Genomic DNA, 15,164 nt, shown 5'->3' with positions numbered 1-15,164 from the left:
GGTGATTGATTATGTGGCAGGTAGTGAGGGGGTCTTGATCAAGAATAAATAATATATATATATATATAGGAGCTAACTTGGTAATAACTACTGTACTTCTTGGTCTACAGTTATTTCAAAGATGTGCTTTTTATTCCCTTGATGAAATATTGATATTCATGGACCTGTGGACCCTTTTTGGATTGGATTGATGTCAACAACCGACTCTTTATATGAACCTGCGATCAGATATTGTAGAAAAAAGGAAAAGTGGAATATCTTGTGAAGCCATTCAATCATATACTACTCTGTCTGTATAATTCCAATACTTGGGAATCCAAAAGATCTGGACAAGATATATTATGTATATATATTATAGATAAGCTGCCAACGCCACCGCTGCTACTACTAGTGAGAAGATACTACCAGATATTAAAATAAGTAATTAAGTTATCCATCCCCATCAGTCGCGTCGCACTATTCGACTCCTCAAAAGAAGTCATCAAGATGCCCAAGATGACATATCAAGCTCATCATATCGTCGTCGAGGGTCTTAAGAAAATGACACACACACACACACACACATGCCACCACCCAACTTGTTCCGTCCAGTAATGATTCACTGGTCGAGATTTCAGCCGTACATGGCCAGTTGGTCGATCGCGAGGTCCATCTGGTCAGTGCTGGTGAGGACGTGGTTCACACTCAAGCGGGCGGCTTCTCGTGTCTTTCTGGCCTCTTCACTGTCGTCACTGTCTTGGACATCCGAGTTGCCACGCCTCAGACCCAATGACTGGTAGACCTGGTCTGCTGCACTGGACTGGGTTTGGGTTCTTTTCAACCCACTCCCTGCTTGACCACACGTCGAAGAATCCAATGAAACCGAACGATCTTCTGGTAGTCTGGCCTGCAGAAGACCCACGGTTGCACCAGGACCACCACGGCTGACGCGGGTTGGATTGAGATTGCCTTTCTTGATCGAGCCGAGCGGCGCGGGCTTCAACGTCGCAGACGGTGGCGGCTCGTATTCCAAAGGGTCAGTCATTGATGCGTCGTCACCCAACACCTTGCTGGTATCGGTCGATATACTAGCCGCAGTCGAGGCGGTACTGTCGTTGCCTGTGCTGTTTGCCCGGTGATGAGCTGGCATCTGGTGCTGAGAATGGCCCGCTCTTGTTCCTGGGGTGGTCACTCGTCCCGAACCAGACTGACCAGACTGTCTAGTAGAGGGTCTTTGCACTCGAGAGTGGCTGATCCACGACTCCTCATCGGTCGTGGAATAGTAGACCGGCTCGTCCACACCAATGCTTGAAGGCGTCTTGACTCCTCTGGCGCGATTGATGGGTTCAAGCACCCTGACCATCATATGGATCTGGCTGGCTTGCCATTTCAGCCTGTCCTCCTGCTCCAGTATAGTGCCGTAGTATTCCTCGAGATCTTGGTGCAGGAGTTTGATGAGGCTGATGTCACTGCTGTTCCATCTCCGACGCTTCTGAGGTCTTGACGCAATTTTCTTCGGTGAATTGGGGCCTCCTGGCAGGGAGTCGTCACTTGAGCTACTCAGCCGTCCACTGCTGTTCCTTGCGGCCCGTCTTGTTCTCCTGGGCTTGCCACGAGGGGATCGTGCAGAGGTAGAATCTTCTTCTCCCTTGAGACTCAGAAGACTGGTCTTCTTCTGCACACTTCTGGCAGGACTCTGCTGGTTGGTCGTCACCTCTCTCAGATTCGAACCGGTCCGTGTATGTTTGGACGGACTCCCGCTGCGCCCGTAGCCGCCGCGGATACTCGGTGATGGACTCATGGCGCCAGCACGAAATTTGGCAGTCAAAGGATCGGAATCGACAACCACAAAGATATTACTTTGCGAAAGATGTTGTGACGGGCGACTGTCCCGACGATGCTGGGCCCGGGACAGTTGACGAGCAGAACTCGCCTGGCTGGTAGTGCTGTGTTGGCGAAAATGACGGGTTGGACTGGATGCATTGAGAATACTCCCAGGCCGGGAAGTGGGGACAGCTGGAAATTGATCCAGCTGGTCCAGGGGTTCTTCAGTAGGACCATGAGCAGCAGCATCTGTCGCGGCCGGTGTGGCAGTCCGTTCATGCGTCCCCTCGCTACTGGCAGCGCAGTCAGACTTTGGCGAGTGGCTCCTGGAACTGGCTAGATCTCTCAGACGCCTTTCCTTTACCCGATCCGCGCGGAGCCCTGAGATGGCGTGACGACTAAAAGAACGAGATGAGGCCAATGAACTCGGCGATCCTTCTCTCTTGAGAGAGCTCACCGAGGTCAGATCGGCCGACCATCTTCCATCAGCACTCAACGAACTGTGTGGCAGTAGTGGCGCCGGAGGACTGGACTGCCATGAATTGCGCAGCAGCTGGATGGTCGACTTTGGTTCAGATGCCTGCGAATGCATGCCTGATTTCTCTCTGCTCCCACGGCGACTCTCTATGGAGACACGGTGTTGAGAAGGCTCTGACTCGGATTTTGTTTGTGCCGGCAAAGCTGGTAAAGGACGTTCGGGAGGGATACTTGGAGGTCCACTGCTCTTTGGCTCGGAGCCAGAGTAGGACCGTGGTTTCATTTCCGAGTGATCGACGGCATCTGAACCGCCGCGGACTTGAGCCTCAATCCTTGTCAGAGTATCGGTACTCATCACCGAGATAGGACTTAGCGCAGAGTGACCAGCAGTAGACGCCGATGAAGGCATGCGGAGCAGCCAATGTGTCTGGTTGGAGAAATGCGTCCCAGCGGTATCCGCATATACATGGCTTTGGGCAGTAGCTAGAGGGTCGTTACTAGATTCAGAGACCCGTGATATTTCTGGAGATTTGGAAGTCTGCATCATTCCCGCGAGACTGGCGACCGTCTTACTAGAAGCTCTTGCGGGCGGCTGTGGTCTCCGGGGAGAATTGTCGGCGGATGATGTTGTCGTCACGGTGATGGCTGGAACCGGCCTGGTGCCAGGCACTGCCAGAGCGGGTGCGGACGAAAGAGCGTCCCTTATCGAGATCTCCTGATTTGGATCGTCTTTGGGGACAGCCGCCTGATGTTGTGCCTGTGGTGGTTCATCCCCGGATGGCTTTCCAACTGCAGGTAATACTGAAGCGGCTGGCAACAACCAATCTCGGTTGAAGTCCATGCTACTCAATATCGCCCTACATTCCTCGGAAAATCTGTTGTCCTTTTCAGGATCATGGAGTGATGGAACTGGCGAGCGTGGTTGGGAGGTCTCAACCCGGGTGTCCCCTTCTTGACGAGCCCCTGGCTCAGCGGATGCTTCTTCAACCGGAAACGAAACTGGCGGAGCAGGATTCGGCCTGGGTGCCACAAAATGCACAGGCAATTTGTTCTTGCCAGTCTGCACCTTCGCAGGTGTCGGCGCTTTCGCAGGAACCGGTGTCCTCTCTGCTGCCCGTCGGCCTTTGGTTTCTCGATGTCTGACCACCGGAGCCCTTCGATTTGCTGGCCTCCTTCCGAAGCATTTTTTCGCCGTCCTATGAGGAGTTATGACAACTGTTGCCTTGACGGTCTTCCAGTACTGAGTCGCGCTGGACCGACATGGTCCTTCGTCTTGTAAAGAAGAGCTGCTCCTACTGACATGTCGCGGGCGGCGTGGCCGATCCGCATCCGTCCTGGGCTTCCTCGGTTGTGCGCGCTGCTGCTCAAACGAGACCTCGCGCATAGTCAGGATTCTGTCATCAGGGTCATTCTCCTGTTGTTCTCCAGTTGACCTAGGAGTTTTAGGTGGAGGAGGAGGAGGAGTCAATGGATTGGCGGTATGCGTCTTTGCCCATCTTTTGGATTGCTGAAATTGAGGCACACGCGCTCGGGAGCCTCGGGGAGACCTCCTTGGCTCATCATATTTCCGTACAATAGGATTCGGACATGCCTCACCCTTCAACCGATTCCGCTGTTTGGGACTCTCAACGGTGATCTTTGGAAGCTCCGGTAGACTCTTGTCGATGACTGTCGTTCGTGTTCGCGAGCTTTGGTTCTCGTGAGGGGGCATCATGTTCTTGTTTCTGGAACCGCGAACCGAGCATACAGTGGCTCAAGCTTGTCGCGACACCGCACGACAACAAGCTCGCCTCATGCAACTCGGTCAGTTCGGGATATGTTCAGGTAAAAGATTGTAGTTGAATCAAACATTCATCAACTGTACACTGAGGTGCTCGAGAGAGACATTCCAGGTGAGCGATACTGCGCAACGAACGATAGATGATCAGGGTCCGGGTTATGCAAGAGGGTCAAGGCGTTCATGGGAATCCGACCAAGGGAAACATTCCTGATTTATGCATCAATGGGAGCCATGCTATCAACCAAAATAAGGTGGAGGAGGGGAACAGCTGTCAAGGGAGGAGCAAACCACGACGCCCACCTTCGCAGAGAACACACAGAAATCCGTAAAGTCTGATTTTCGGTGAGATGAGAAGGAACGGGGAATATAGAAACATCCACCTGCCTGCATGGCTGACTTGTGACTGCGAGATGTCAGAAACTTGGGTGTGTGTTGCATGTGGATAAGGGATGATTCATGGGCCAGGTAAGGAACTCGTCGCGTTCAGATGTCAGAAATGGGTCCAACGTGTTGGCGTCAATTTTTTGACATGGAGTCCCCAACCAGCGATATCAAGCCTCGAAGACCCCGTCCGTTTATGAAGTCACCGCGCAGTCAAGTGTCCAAACAAGGTTCTTGACAGATCCTGGGCTCCCTCGAATTCGGCTCAAAATGTGATCTTTGGCAGCCGGACAAAGGCACACTGGCGCAAGGTCCTCGAGGCTTCTCCGGCTGAGCTGTCCTGTCCGCTGAAAAGCCCCCGCCTCCCTCAACCGAGAAACGTAGACCGCCATGGAGAGACATATCGGGGTGGGAGGCGCGTATTCGCCGAACAACTCACGTACAAAGCAGGTCATCGGCTCATCCCAGTTGGTCTAGGATGATATCCGAAGTTGTGTCGAGAGACCTGAGCCTTGGTGGGCACGGTGGATAGATGCTAGCTGAGAATGAGCCCCGCGTTGACAAAAAGTGGCCTCAATGCCAAAAAGCCAAGGGGGTTGGTTTCAGCCACTTATGGGACGACGGGAGACGGAGGCAAGGGCGATGCCGAACTAGTGGCGATGATGCTGTTATGGCTTCGAGGAGACGGAACTCATCTGGGTACTTGTATCTCTGTGCACCTCACGGCAGTATCGCGCCTATGCCTCGCAGCGCCGCAGCGCCGCAGCAGTGTCATGTTGAACGCGCAGTGTAAGGTAAGAAAGTAAGCTGGTACTGACTTGGACTGGCCGAGAGCAAGCGGCACTCGACGATGTGTTTGGCTGTTTCCAACGTATCGCGCTGTTGGATACCTAGAATCATTGTATTTCTGTACACAGTAGGCACGAAATACGTAACGGCGTGCACTGTACAAGAGTAGGACATCCTCTCTCTTTCCCAGCCCCTCGATTGGTCTCTCGACGCGGGTGTGACAGTGGGTGGCGTGGATCCGGGTTTCCGATTCGGGCGCTGGCCTTGACGGTGGCTTGATTGCCGAGGGACGGCGGACAACGGACGCGCTTTGGCCCCTTACTAGGGTCGACTAGAAGGAAGCCTTTGTTGTAGTAGTATGCCATGCAGGGCAGATAGGCATGAGTGTTGGTCATTTTCTCCGTACCCTGCAGCACGCGGGCCCTCAATGATGCGTTGCGTGCAGTGGTAGCGGGAAGCAACCCGTAGCAGCGTCCGTTGGACTTGGGGAGGGCGAATGGAAGGCGTCTGCCGGAGCCGCTTGCTACGCAGGACTACCCATGGAGGATATGGTGTCTTGCTTCTTTTTCTCGACTTCAGTTGCGACGGCTGGCAGACTAGGATAGAGAGGTTGAGGTCATGGACAAGCAGTCACTGGCATCGTCGACACAACCAGTGCCGGTGGATGGCGAAGGTGAACAGCAGATAAGAACAGCGTCAGTGGGGAAAGGCAGCGGTGGGTTTGCAGCGTCATAGTCAAGATAATGGTGAACAATGGTCGCTGAAGCAGTGCTCCGAATCGAACAAAGACAACAGGATGGCAAGATGATGGGTTGTTGACATGGCGCTGAAGTCTAACCTACTGTGTAGATGAGATGGAGATAGAGATAGAGATGGCGGGGTTTTGAAGATGGTACAGTACATGGGTGCGTGCGAGGGCGGATGAACCTAAGAAATTCCTACTACATAGGAGGCTATCGTAGGTGCTAGGCACCACCACCATGTCCTTAAGACCCCTAACTACATACCCAGGTACCTACCTGACCTACCTACCTAAGGTAGGAGGTAGGTACCTACCTTAATAAGGTACCTATGGACTATAGTAGTACGTACTAAGTTACCTAAAGTACTAGTAGTATCTTGCAGTGGTGGGCGCAGTTGGAATGGCGTCTCCCTTCCCTTCCCATCCCTTGTTTCTTCTTCCTACAGAGTTCCTGTACTATGTGCCTCCGTTCTCTCCTCACCATGTTCTCCATATTGAGCTCTGCTGCACGAGACGAGGCCAGTCCCAACTACGAGCAGGACTGCCGCCATGGACCCAAATCTGGAATAATATTTACGGTTCAAGGCCGACCAACTGAGTTCCTTGCTCGCCCTCCACTTCTCACCTCAACCAGCCGATGTCCCTCGTTCCCCTCGAGCTCTCCTACCGCAGACGGACCGTCATCGGTTTCTTTTCAGGACTTCAAAATCTGACAGATAGAGAGCTTGCATACACAATTCGCCTCTCCGATGTCAAACCTCCTTAGCTCGTACTGTTTCGCCTGACTCTACGCTTGATCCTGACCCTGACCCTGCAACCCCCTGCAACTAGACTATACATTGACATTTCTAGCTGCAGACCTGAGTGCTGGCCACTTTTCATTCTGTCATAGTTGTCCTCCTCTTCCAAACCCCCTGACCTCTTTATCCAATAGACGCTTATTTCGGTTCCTATCCGGAAGCGCTTCTTCGCACCATCTGTTTATGGACCTCAGAGTTGGGGCTTACTGACGTCCTCCCAATCCTGCCATATCGCGCCACCAAACCATGATGAAACTGTGCAGTCAACACGGTCCTCAGGGCTGTCAGGAAAGTCCTCCAGCATCTCGGACGAATACTGCCCCCCCTTCTGTCAAACATGCTTCCTACTGTGCCGGGAAAAGAAGAAGAAGAAGCGACTAAGGAGCTCACTTGCGTCCGTCAGTGCGGTACAAGCTACCTAGGTAGCAAGCAGAAGATGGGGCCAAGACAGCGCTTCCGTTCATAGAAGACTCTATGTTCTGGTTTGAACAAACATGATTTTCCTGACTGAACAGCACGATCCTCACCTGCATCGAGGTATTCGGATCACTTGTAAGTGCTCGCAGAGACCACGTGAATACAGGCATCTTCGCACATGGAGGCCGATCCGGATCAGCAAAGCGGCGGTACACAGAGCAATTGTTCTGTCAAGACTTATGTGATCCCTGTCCTTGTTTCACGTGTTGGAAATTTGTTGATCTCTCCTGTTGATCGATGCAGACAGATCCAATCGTGCACAATATTTCGGTGGGATCGACACTGTGAGTATATGTCCATTTGCTGTATGTACCACGGCCAAAGATACCACGCTTGTATCTCACAGTTTGGGAATCGACATCAGGTTTACCGAGAAACGAACAGTCGGGCAGCCGGGCAGACGAACCAAAAGTTAACCCCTGACGCGGAGCCTTCTCTATTAGCATCACCCCTGGATTGGGCTTTGCTTGATGGGGACAAGCAATTTCCGTTCTTCAGCCTTGGCTAGGTCAAACTTGTCTTGCGAGCATCAAGCTGGTCAATTGTACCAGCAGCCATGATTCCCAACCTTTCTGATGGAGGGGGTCGAAGGTGGATCTTCTGTTTCGATCTCTTCTGGAGCAACCACCTGCTAGGAACGGCTCTGATGGGGAGACTTTTGTCCCGTGGAACTTATGAAAGCACCGCTCCGCAATGGCATGCAAATTCATTGCTCTTATGGACATCTTACTCAAAACATTGAACTTCGATACTTCAGTCATGCGCTTGAAGGACAGGTAAGCAGTTGGAAGGACCAATCCTTGCAGCACAGGTTCGACAGAGGCAGCCCAGACACACTTTGGTTCATTGTAAGCAGCTTCTCGACCCGGGCTCGTCGACATAATGAAGGCTCGATCGTTGGTGCTTCTGCAATCGATGTCTTCGTTCCTAAATCACAGCCCTATCTAGACATATGTATGATACAACCCCTACGTGCCAAAGTACTGCCGAACACGTCTGTCTCTACGAATATCGTAGCGTTTCAAACCAGATCCCGCTGAAGAGCATATCGCCTCCTCAAAGTACAACGTTTCTTCTCCCGCCCTCCAGTAGACGTGGAAGGTGACAACATCAAGGCGGCGGCATCATGATCACTCTCAGACTTCAGTGTAATCACCCTTTATAGTGATTGATCTGACGGCGTCAGCTGGCAGTGGCCTCGGTGTATATAGCGACCAGCCTGAGCAACCCAACAGATGTCGACATAGCACTCCCGAAAACAGGATCCGACGCCCAAATAGCGATGTATACCCAGAGTAAATACCATACATCGACAATGGCGCTCGGAGAAGACGCAGCTGGGGATAGACCGGTGTCGAGAGAGCTAGGAGCTAGGAGAATGAGCATGGTAGTAGTCTCAATCAGAAACCACTCAACGACATGCCAGTGCATCACCGAATCAAACGATGGCTGAACTGTAACGAGGCTGCAATGCTCGACTTATTCACCATGTCTTTGCCACTCCAGGTTCAGCTGGATGCCCTGCTAATATGACTGCCTAAAGCCATTATTAGGCCAGTCTTTCCAGCTCAAACCTCAGACCTGACTGGTCTCCTGAGCGCCCTTCGGAAGATGCTCCTGGATAGTAGCAGGCCTGTACGCTCTTTGGGAGATTCAGGACGTCAAGCACTGCAGCAGAGCTGGTCGTGTTCGAACCTTAGCAGCGGCTTACGGCCATGACGAATGTCGTGCCCTGCAGTGCTGGATGATGATGATGATCGTTCGTGGGCCCGTATCGGCCCGTTGAGGCTTCGGTCAGTGGGTTCTTGTCAATTGTGAAAAAGGGTGCGAGAAGGAACAAAGGATAATCAGGCTTCTCTGCCTCTTCCCTCACTGCATTTCATGGAACAAGCTGCGCGCTTCGGGATTCGAGAAGAGGACAATTTTACATCCGTGTGGATTTGTCATGAGCAACAGAGCGTGTCAGGGGAGACTCTGGCAGGCTTACCTTACCTGCAGTGGACCAACAGTAGAACCTTGAATACTGGTCTTGGGTCAAAAGGGAGTCTGGAACACGAATCTTCCGCATCATCACTTTGTATTCTGCTGACCACTCCAAAATAGTTCGTAACATCAACAAATCGAAAGCATCGGCTCAATCAACAAGAAGCATTGCTCAATCCAAATCGCACGTATCACAAAGTCCAAATGTCCTTTCCATCATGCAGCACCGGCAGCATAGACCTTTTCAGGTTCCGCGCTCTCTTGACTCTGGGTGGCCATCATGTTCCGGATTCCCTGGGTCAGTTCGACACCCACCCTCTCCTTGGCCAACAGATCCACCAGCAATGGGCTGGGGCTGCTGTCTCGTTGAGGTTGGAAGGCGGACTGACTCTGCTTGTACTTCTGTACGTTGTCCAGGTACATGTCGAACAAGAACGAGGAATCAAGCGGGCCTCCCTTGGCCTCAGGGTGAAACTGGGTAGAGAATATTGGTCGTGTGGCGTGAATTAGACCTAGAAGAGGATGTAAGTACTTGTCTTTCTCGCTCAACAGCAAAAGCGCAGGCTAACTGACCTTCATTAGAGTTGTCGTTCAAGTTAATGAAGTAAGGCTTCCATTCGTCGGGCAGGGTCGTGGCGTCAACCGCATAGCCGTGGTTCTGACTCGTTATGTGGCACTTGCCGGTGGTGAGGTCAAGAGCAGGGATGTTGTGGGCTCGGTTGCCATACTTGAGCTTGACGGTTCGAGCTCCTGCAGAAAGCGCCAACAGCTGATGTCCCAAGCAGATACCCATGATCGGGATCTGCGAGGTCTCCATCAATTTTCGAAGATGGTAGACGGTGTCCTGGCAATGGGTTGGGTCACCAGGGCCATTGGAGATGAACACACCGTCGAAATGGTGGGCAACCTTGTGAATGGGATAGTCGAAAGGAAAAACGGTGACACTCGCACCCCGGCTGACCAGACTGCGCAGGATGTTCTCCTTAACGCCACAGTCGATGACAGCAACATGAGCAGTCGGAGAAGGTGCGCTGACGTGGAATGGCGCCTTGGTGCTCACTTTGCGGACGAGATTGATCTGCTCTGGATCAACGAAGGCCTCATCCTGGTCCTGGTCGTATTCCTCTCCAATTGTTATCCGGGCGAGACTCGAGCCTCGTTCCCGAAGGTAGGTGACGATCGCTCGAGTATCAACTCCGGTGATGGCTGGCACTCCTTCTCTAGCACACCACTCGCTCAAGCTCTCCACCGCAGTCCAATGAGAATACTTCTCCGCAACGTCCGCAACAACCACACCCACAGCCTGAATATGAGGACTTTCGAAGTATTTCAGAAGGCCATATTCGTCCCGGGCACTCGACGGAACACCATAGTTACCGATGAGAGGCTGGGTGAAAACCAAGATCTGTCCTCGGTAAGAAGGGTCGGTCAATGACTCAGGATATCCAACCAGAGAAGTTGTGAAAACAGCCTCTCCTGAAATGTTGCTTCGAGCACCAAACGATGTGCCCTGGAAGATAGGTCCATTTCGGATCGTGAATGTGGCGGGTTCGTAGGATGGTGCAGTGTGGCGGTACTGCTTGTGCAGAGGCAGTTCTTGCTGCCGAGGTGTATCGTTGGAAACGGTCGCCAGGGACCGAGCTCGGAAGGTCTTTGACGGGTTCAAGAAGGTCTTGCCCGCCTTTGGCAAGAGCGTCGAGGGCCTCAAAGCTCGAGAAAACATGTTTGCGATTTTATGACTCTTTCTGTATCTTCCTGACCGCTATTTTGCTTGAGCCTTCCACAAATGATCTGTCCAACGCGTTAGAATGCTAATCGGAGGAGACAACGAGAGTCAATAGGTACCACTAATGTAATCCTATCAATCCAAAAGTTAGCAGCTGTACTCAAGAATGACTCCCAATGACGTTTTTCGTGGTGTCAAGGAGGAGGAGCTCCTTATCAGTGGGCTGGCAGCATAGGGAAAATATTTACCTGAGAGGTGAAGATGCTTGGGAAGCACATGAACGCGATGGCGAGCGTCTTCTGAAAGCAGGAGTAGCGATGGATTGAAACCTCTTGATGCGCAGGAAGCGGAGGAGGAACTAGAAGCAAGTCTTTCTGCACGAAATTCTTTTCTTTGCAGCCGGACGACGTGTGGAGTTGGAAGGGAAGAAGATTGGTTGGGAGAAGGAAAACCAGGTGCAGCTTCTGGCGGAGCACAGGGGCTCATCCGGCCATCGGAGAGGTGGGAGTGGGCTCTCTAGGTGGCTCTCCTAGAGTCTAGGTACCTGGCGGTGGCCCCTAAGCCTACGAGGTCCAATGAAGCTCGCCGTGATTCACCCTCGAGTGGAAAATTTCTCTTGCCCGTGACGAAAGACACATCTTTCCATGTACAAGATCGACGTCGCCCCCATATCTGCTTGGCGTCCTCGGCGTTCAGAACATATGCTATGTCACTAAATATTACTTTTTATTGTCCTCATCGCATTTGGCAGCGTCTTCGATGTCTGGAGCAGTGGCGAGAGTCTGTTTGAGAGCATGTTCGATTGTATCCTTCCCGGTCACGTGCATAGATAGTCACGTGGATACTGTCCCCCGCTGTCACCCCTGGATTCCGTGTAAGGTACCTGTGGACAGCACGGAAAGGATGCACGTCCAGCTTCTTAATACTGTTAGGTATCTGCACAACTATATGTAGAGATTAGGTATAAAGTAAATTAATGGGACGTTGTGCGTACTGTGCAATGCTGGTTTTGCACGAAGTCGGGAATTCATCATTCATCACGTGATAAGGCTCGCAGATCTGTTCGCTCTAAAATAGAAGACAGGAGATTTGCAGCACCAAATCGCCTGGACGTGAGTTTGAGAATTTGCATTTCGGGGTCACCACGTAGTATACTAGCCACTGCTGGTAGAATGCACGATCTCCTGCAAGCACTGTGGCCATCTTCGATGACTCAAGTGACACCAGAATGTTTCGCAAGGCTGTAAATCACGTGATATATGCCAAGGCATTATTAATCATGCAGATTCGCGGAGGCGTACTAGTAAACGCTCTTCCAGTCTGTTGTTGAGAGAATAAATACTGCGCGGCTACTGCGTCTGCCTGATGTCGGTAGGGTAAGTTTCTCAAACTGATCGAGATCATACCAAGCATGTCCGAGGACAGCCCTGAACCGTTGACGGCCCTACCGTTCCCTCCCGTCACCGCAGCGCACATCCTGAACTGTTCGTTTCACACCTGGCATGCGCTCTTCCGGTCCTTGACCCCGAAAGCCAGACTCATTCCACTCTCAGAACCATTCCTGGAATATCTGCGTGCCGATGGTATCATCTTGCCCCCAGACAACAGTCCAAATGATGCAGACAGTGGCTTTGAGGACGAAGATGAGGAAGATCCGTCAGAGCCGTGGACGGCTGTCCACGAGCAGATCCGGTCGACTATCGGTGAGCTTGGAGGAAAGGTCGTCCCCAAGCTAAACTGGTCAGCTCCAAAGGATGCGACGTGGATGGTGCCCACAAACGACATGGAGTGCCGAACACCGAACGATATCTATCTCCTCCTGAAGTCCAGCGACTTCGTTACCCACGATCTGGAACAAGCCTTCGACGGCTGCGTTGATCAGATGGAAGTTCCATACCACCTTGTGCTTCGGAAGTCCTTCAACCTCAATCCGTCTCTAGAGTTCCGCTGCTTCGTCCGGAACAGAAAGCTCATTGCCATCAGCCAGCGTGAGATGAATTATTTTGAATTCCTTTTCGAGCTCAGACAGTCATTCAAGGCCAAGATCCAAGATTTTCTGGAACTTCTGTCTGGTTTTCCGGACGACAACTTTGTGTTCGATGTCTACATACCACCACCACATGACAGGGTTTGGCTTATAGACATAAATCCGTGGGCCCCGAGAACGGACCCCTTGTTGTTCTCATGGCTTGAGATATTGCAAATCCCGGAGCCGGAGAAGGATACTATCTTCGACCCCGAATTCCGGCTTGTACAACGTGACGACCCCGAAGCTTATCAATTTGCAAGCACGAAATACAGCGCTCACAAACTGCCGAAAGAGGTTGTCGATGCGAGTATGGCTCCCACTGAGATGAAGAATATGATGGAGGAGTGGAAACGTGTCATGGAGAAGCAGATTGAAGAAGACTCAGACGACTCAAGTTGAACGCTACAGCTGCCGCTCCACAACGTGCTGCAACAGGCGTAAGAGCAACCACGTACAAGTTTACACCACTACGGAATGTCACAGCGTGCAATTTTCTTCCGCGCACAACTATTCTGAAACCTCAATGCCATTTTAAGAGGCCGTCGTTGCAGGTTAGCTGGCTGAATGTCGGGCTGAGGCTTGCTGAAAAGGGTCAGTATCAGCTTTGGAAGAAAATAACCTGTGGCTGCCCACATGACCATCTGATTACCGCAGTCTGGGTAACATTATCCTCTTGGTTTGCACTCTGGACCGGGGTGATTGAATATACAATCAGCAACGAGAAATTCCATGTGCTCCACGATATAAGCAACCGTGCTGCAAAGGCGAGCGCTCGTCTCCTTGCTTTCTTGAAGGTCAGCAACACGGAGCCGGTCTCCGACAGGGATTCTTCCGCATTCCGTGCACTATCACGGGTATCACAGGCCGCGCTGTGGCCTCCACTCACTTATAGAGGATCCAAAAGTGTTGGCCACTGGCAGCAAGCAAGGAGATCACCCTAGCTGCTCGTTGCATCTATGATTCTCTTGATATGCAGGCGGTTGTGCTCCCTGAAGGTCTCCTTGGTCAACACTAAGGTGATTCAGCAACGGTGACATTCATGGTCATTAGGAACATCATGCCAACTTTCATGCCACTGGATCCGCGGCCGGCCTTGCCTTTTGTGTCGCACAGTTTTAACCAGCCTTCGCACATCCCTCCATGTCAATGCAACACGTTGAGGAAGTGTAAGACCCTCACAGCTCCAATTGCAACCGTCCTTGCAGGTGCTCCTCTCATTTCAGCCCCTATCGAGTTCGAGATCGGCCCAAAGAACAGATCAAGGACAACATTGTGGTTGGTGGAAGTGTCCAAGATATTCGATATTGTCAGGGGTTAGCTGTCGCCGGGGAGACACTAGACTCTCCGGCAGAGAAGGCGCTTCTAGGAAACCCGCTAAAGATCGGGACTGCAGTGAAAGATGAAAGAGCCAAAACAGCGGTCTGGCGATGCAACCATGTCGTGCGTGCAAAGGAAGAACTTAGGACGAAAAGCGATGCCACCGGGTTGTAATTTGAAAACCGGCTGCCGTGTGACTGGGACTGGCCCAATCCGATCTGACGGCCAGTGTCCTTTGCGATGGCTGGAACGCAGGCTTATGTTTGCACCGCCTCGTCCTTGGCCAGAGCTCGTGCAATCGCCGCCCAAGAGCAGAGGTTCAAAGGTGCAAAACGGGTGAGTCGCACAGTCTGGTGAATGTTGTTCCTCTTGTGGGAAAAGTACTTTCTGTCCTTTGGGCAGCTATGCACACTGAAGTTGCATATACGCCCCAGGCGACCGTCAGTAATGCTGTTCTGCGAACTGCAGGGCTTTGGAGGCTCCTTTAGGCCTCCTCAATTTTAAGTCGCACACTGCCGTGCAGTCCTAGCCCACTCACACAGATATCAACTATAAACTTTTTTTGGGTTATTCGCCAAATCATTCTGTTATTGTTACACAGCACCGACAACTCAGTTGCTTGCGTCAATGTTGGGTTACCCAGCCTCGTCGGCTGGGCCCACGGGCGTCTCGTCGCGACGACGAACATTGCAAATACTTGTATTTCCCAGTTTCCGATGGTCGGCCCGGCCCCGAATGCCGGGGTTAAGTTACTGGATGAGGCTGACCAGAGCAATCCCTTGCGCTCGTGTGCGGACCGTGGGGCGGCTCGAGACTCGCTGCTGCTTCAACTACCTACTCCCTGCCTGTTCGTCAATGTT

At 52.1% G+C, this 15,164-nt stretch overlaps 3 protein-coding genes across 3 annotated transcripts; 1 reads left to right on the top strand and 2 right to left on the bottom strand.

Annotated features, from left to right (window-relative positions):
- Positions 1–613: 613 nt before the first annotated feature.
- Positions 614–3,991, bottom strand: A1O1_07353 (uncharacterized protein; the record flags this gene model as incomplete). Its single annotated transcript, XM_007728223.1, has 1 exon — positions 614–3,991. The coding sequence occupies one exon, from the start codon at positions 3,989–3,991 to the stop codon at positions 614–616; it is 3,378 nt and encodes a 1,125-aa protein (XP_007726413.1).
- A 5,457-nt stretch (positions 3,992–9,448) lies between these two features.
- A1O1_07352 (carbamoyl-phosphate synthase arginine-specific small chain) lies at positions 9,449–10,955 on the bottom strand (the record flags this gene model as incomplete). The annotated part of the gene is made up of 2 exons (XM_007728222.1): positions 9,449–9,744; positions 9,806–10,955. 2 exons carry the CDS (start codon positions 10,953–10,955, stop codon positions 9,449–9,451), a joined length of 1,446 nt encoding a protein of 481 aa, XP_007726412.1.
- A 1,414-nt stretch (positions 10,956–12,369) lies between these two features.
- Positions 12,370–13,386, top strand: A1O1_07351 (cell division cycle protein 123; the record flags this gene model as incomplete). Its single annotated transcript, XM_007728221.1, has 1 exon — positions 12,370–13,386. One exon carries the CDS (start codon positions 12,370–12,372, stop codon positions 13,384–13,386), a length of 1,017 nt encoding a protein of 338 aa, XP_007726411.1.
- Positions 13,387–15,164: the final 1,778 nt, after the last annotated feature.

Source organism: Capronia coronata (genome assembly GCF_000585585.1).
Source record: "Capronia coronata CBS 617.96 chromosome Unknown acBCG-supercont1.6, whole genome shotgun sequence".
Lineage (NCBI taxonomy): Eukaryota > Fungi > Ascomycota > Eurotiomycetes > Chaetothyriales > Herpotrichiellaceae > Capronia > Capronia coronata.
This window is presented reverse-complemented; position numbering and strand designations above follow the sequence as displayed.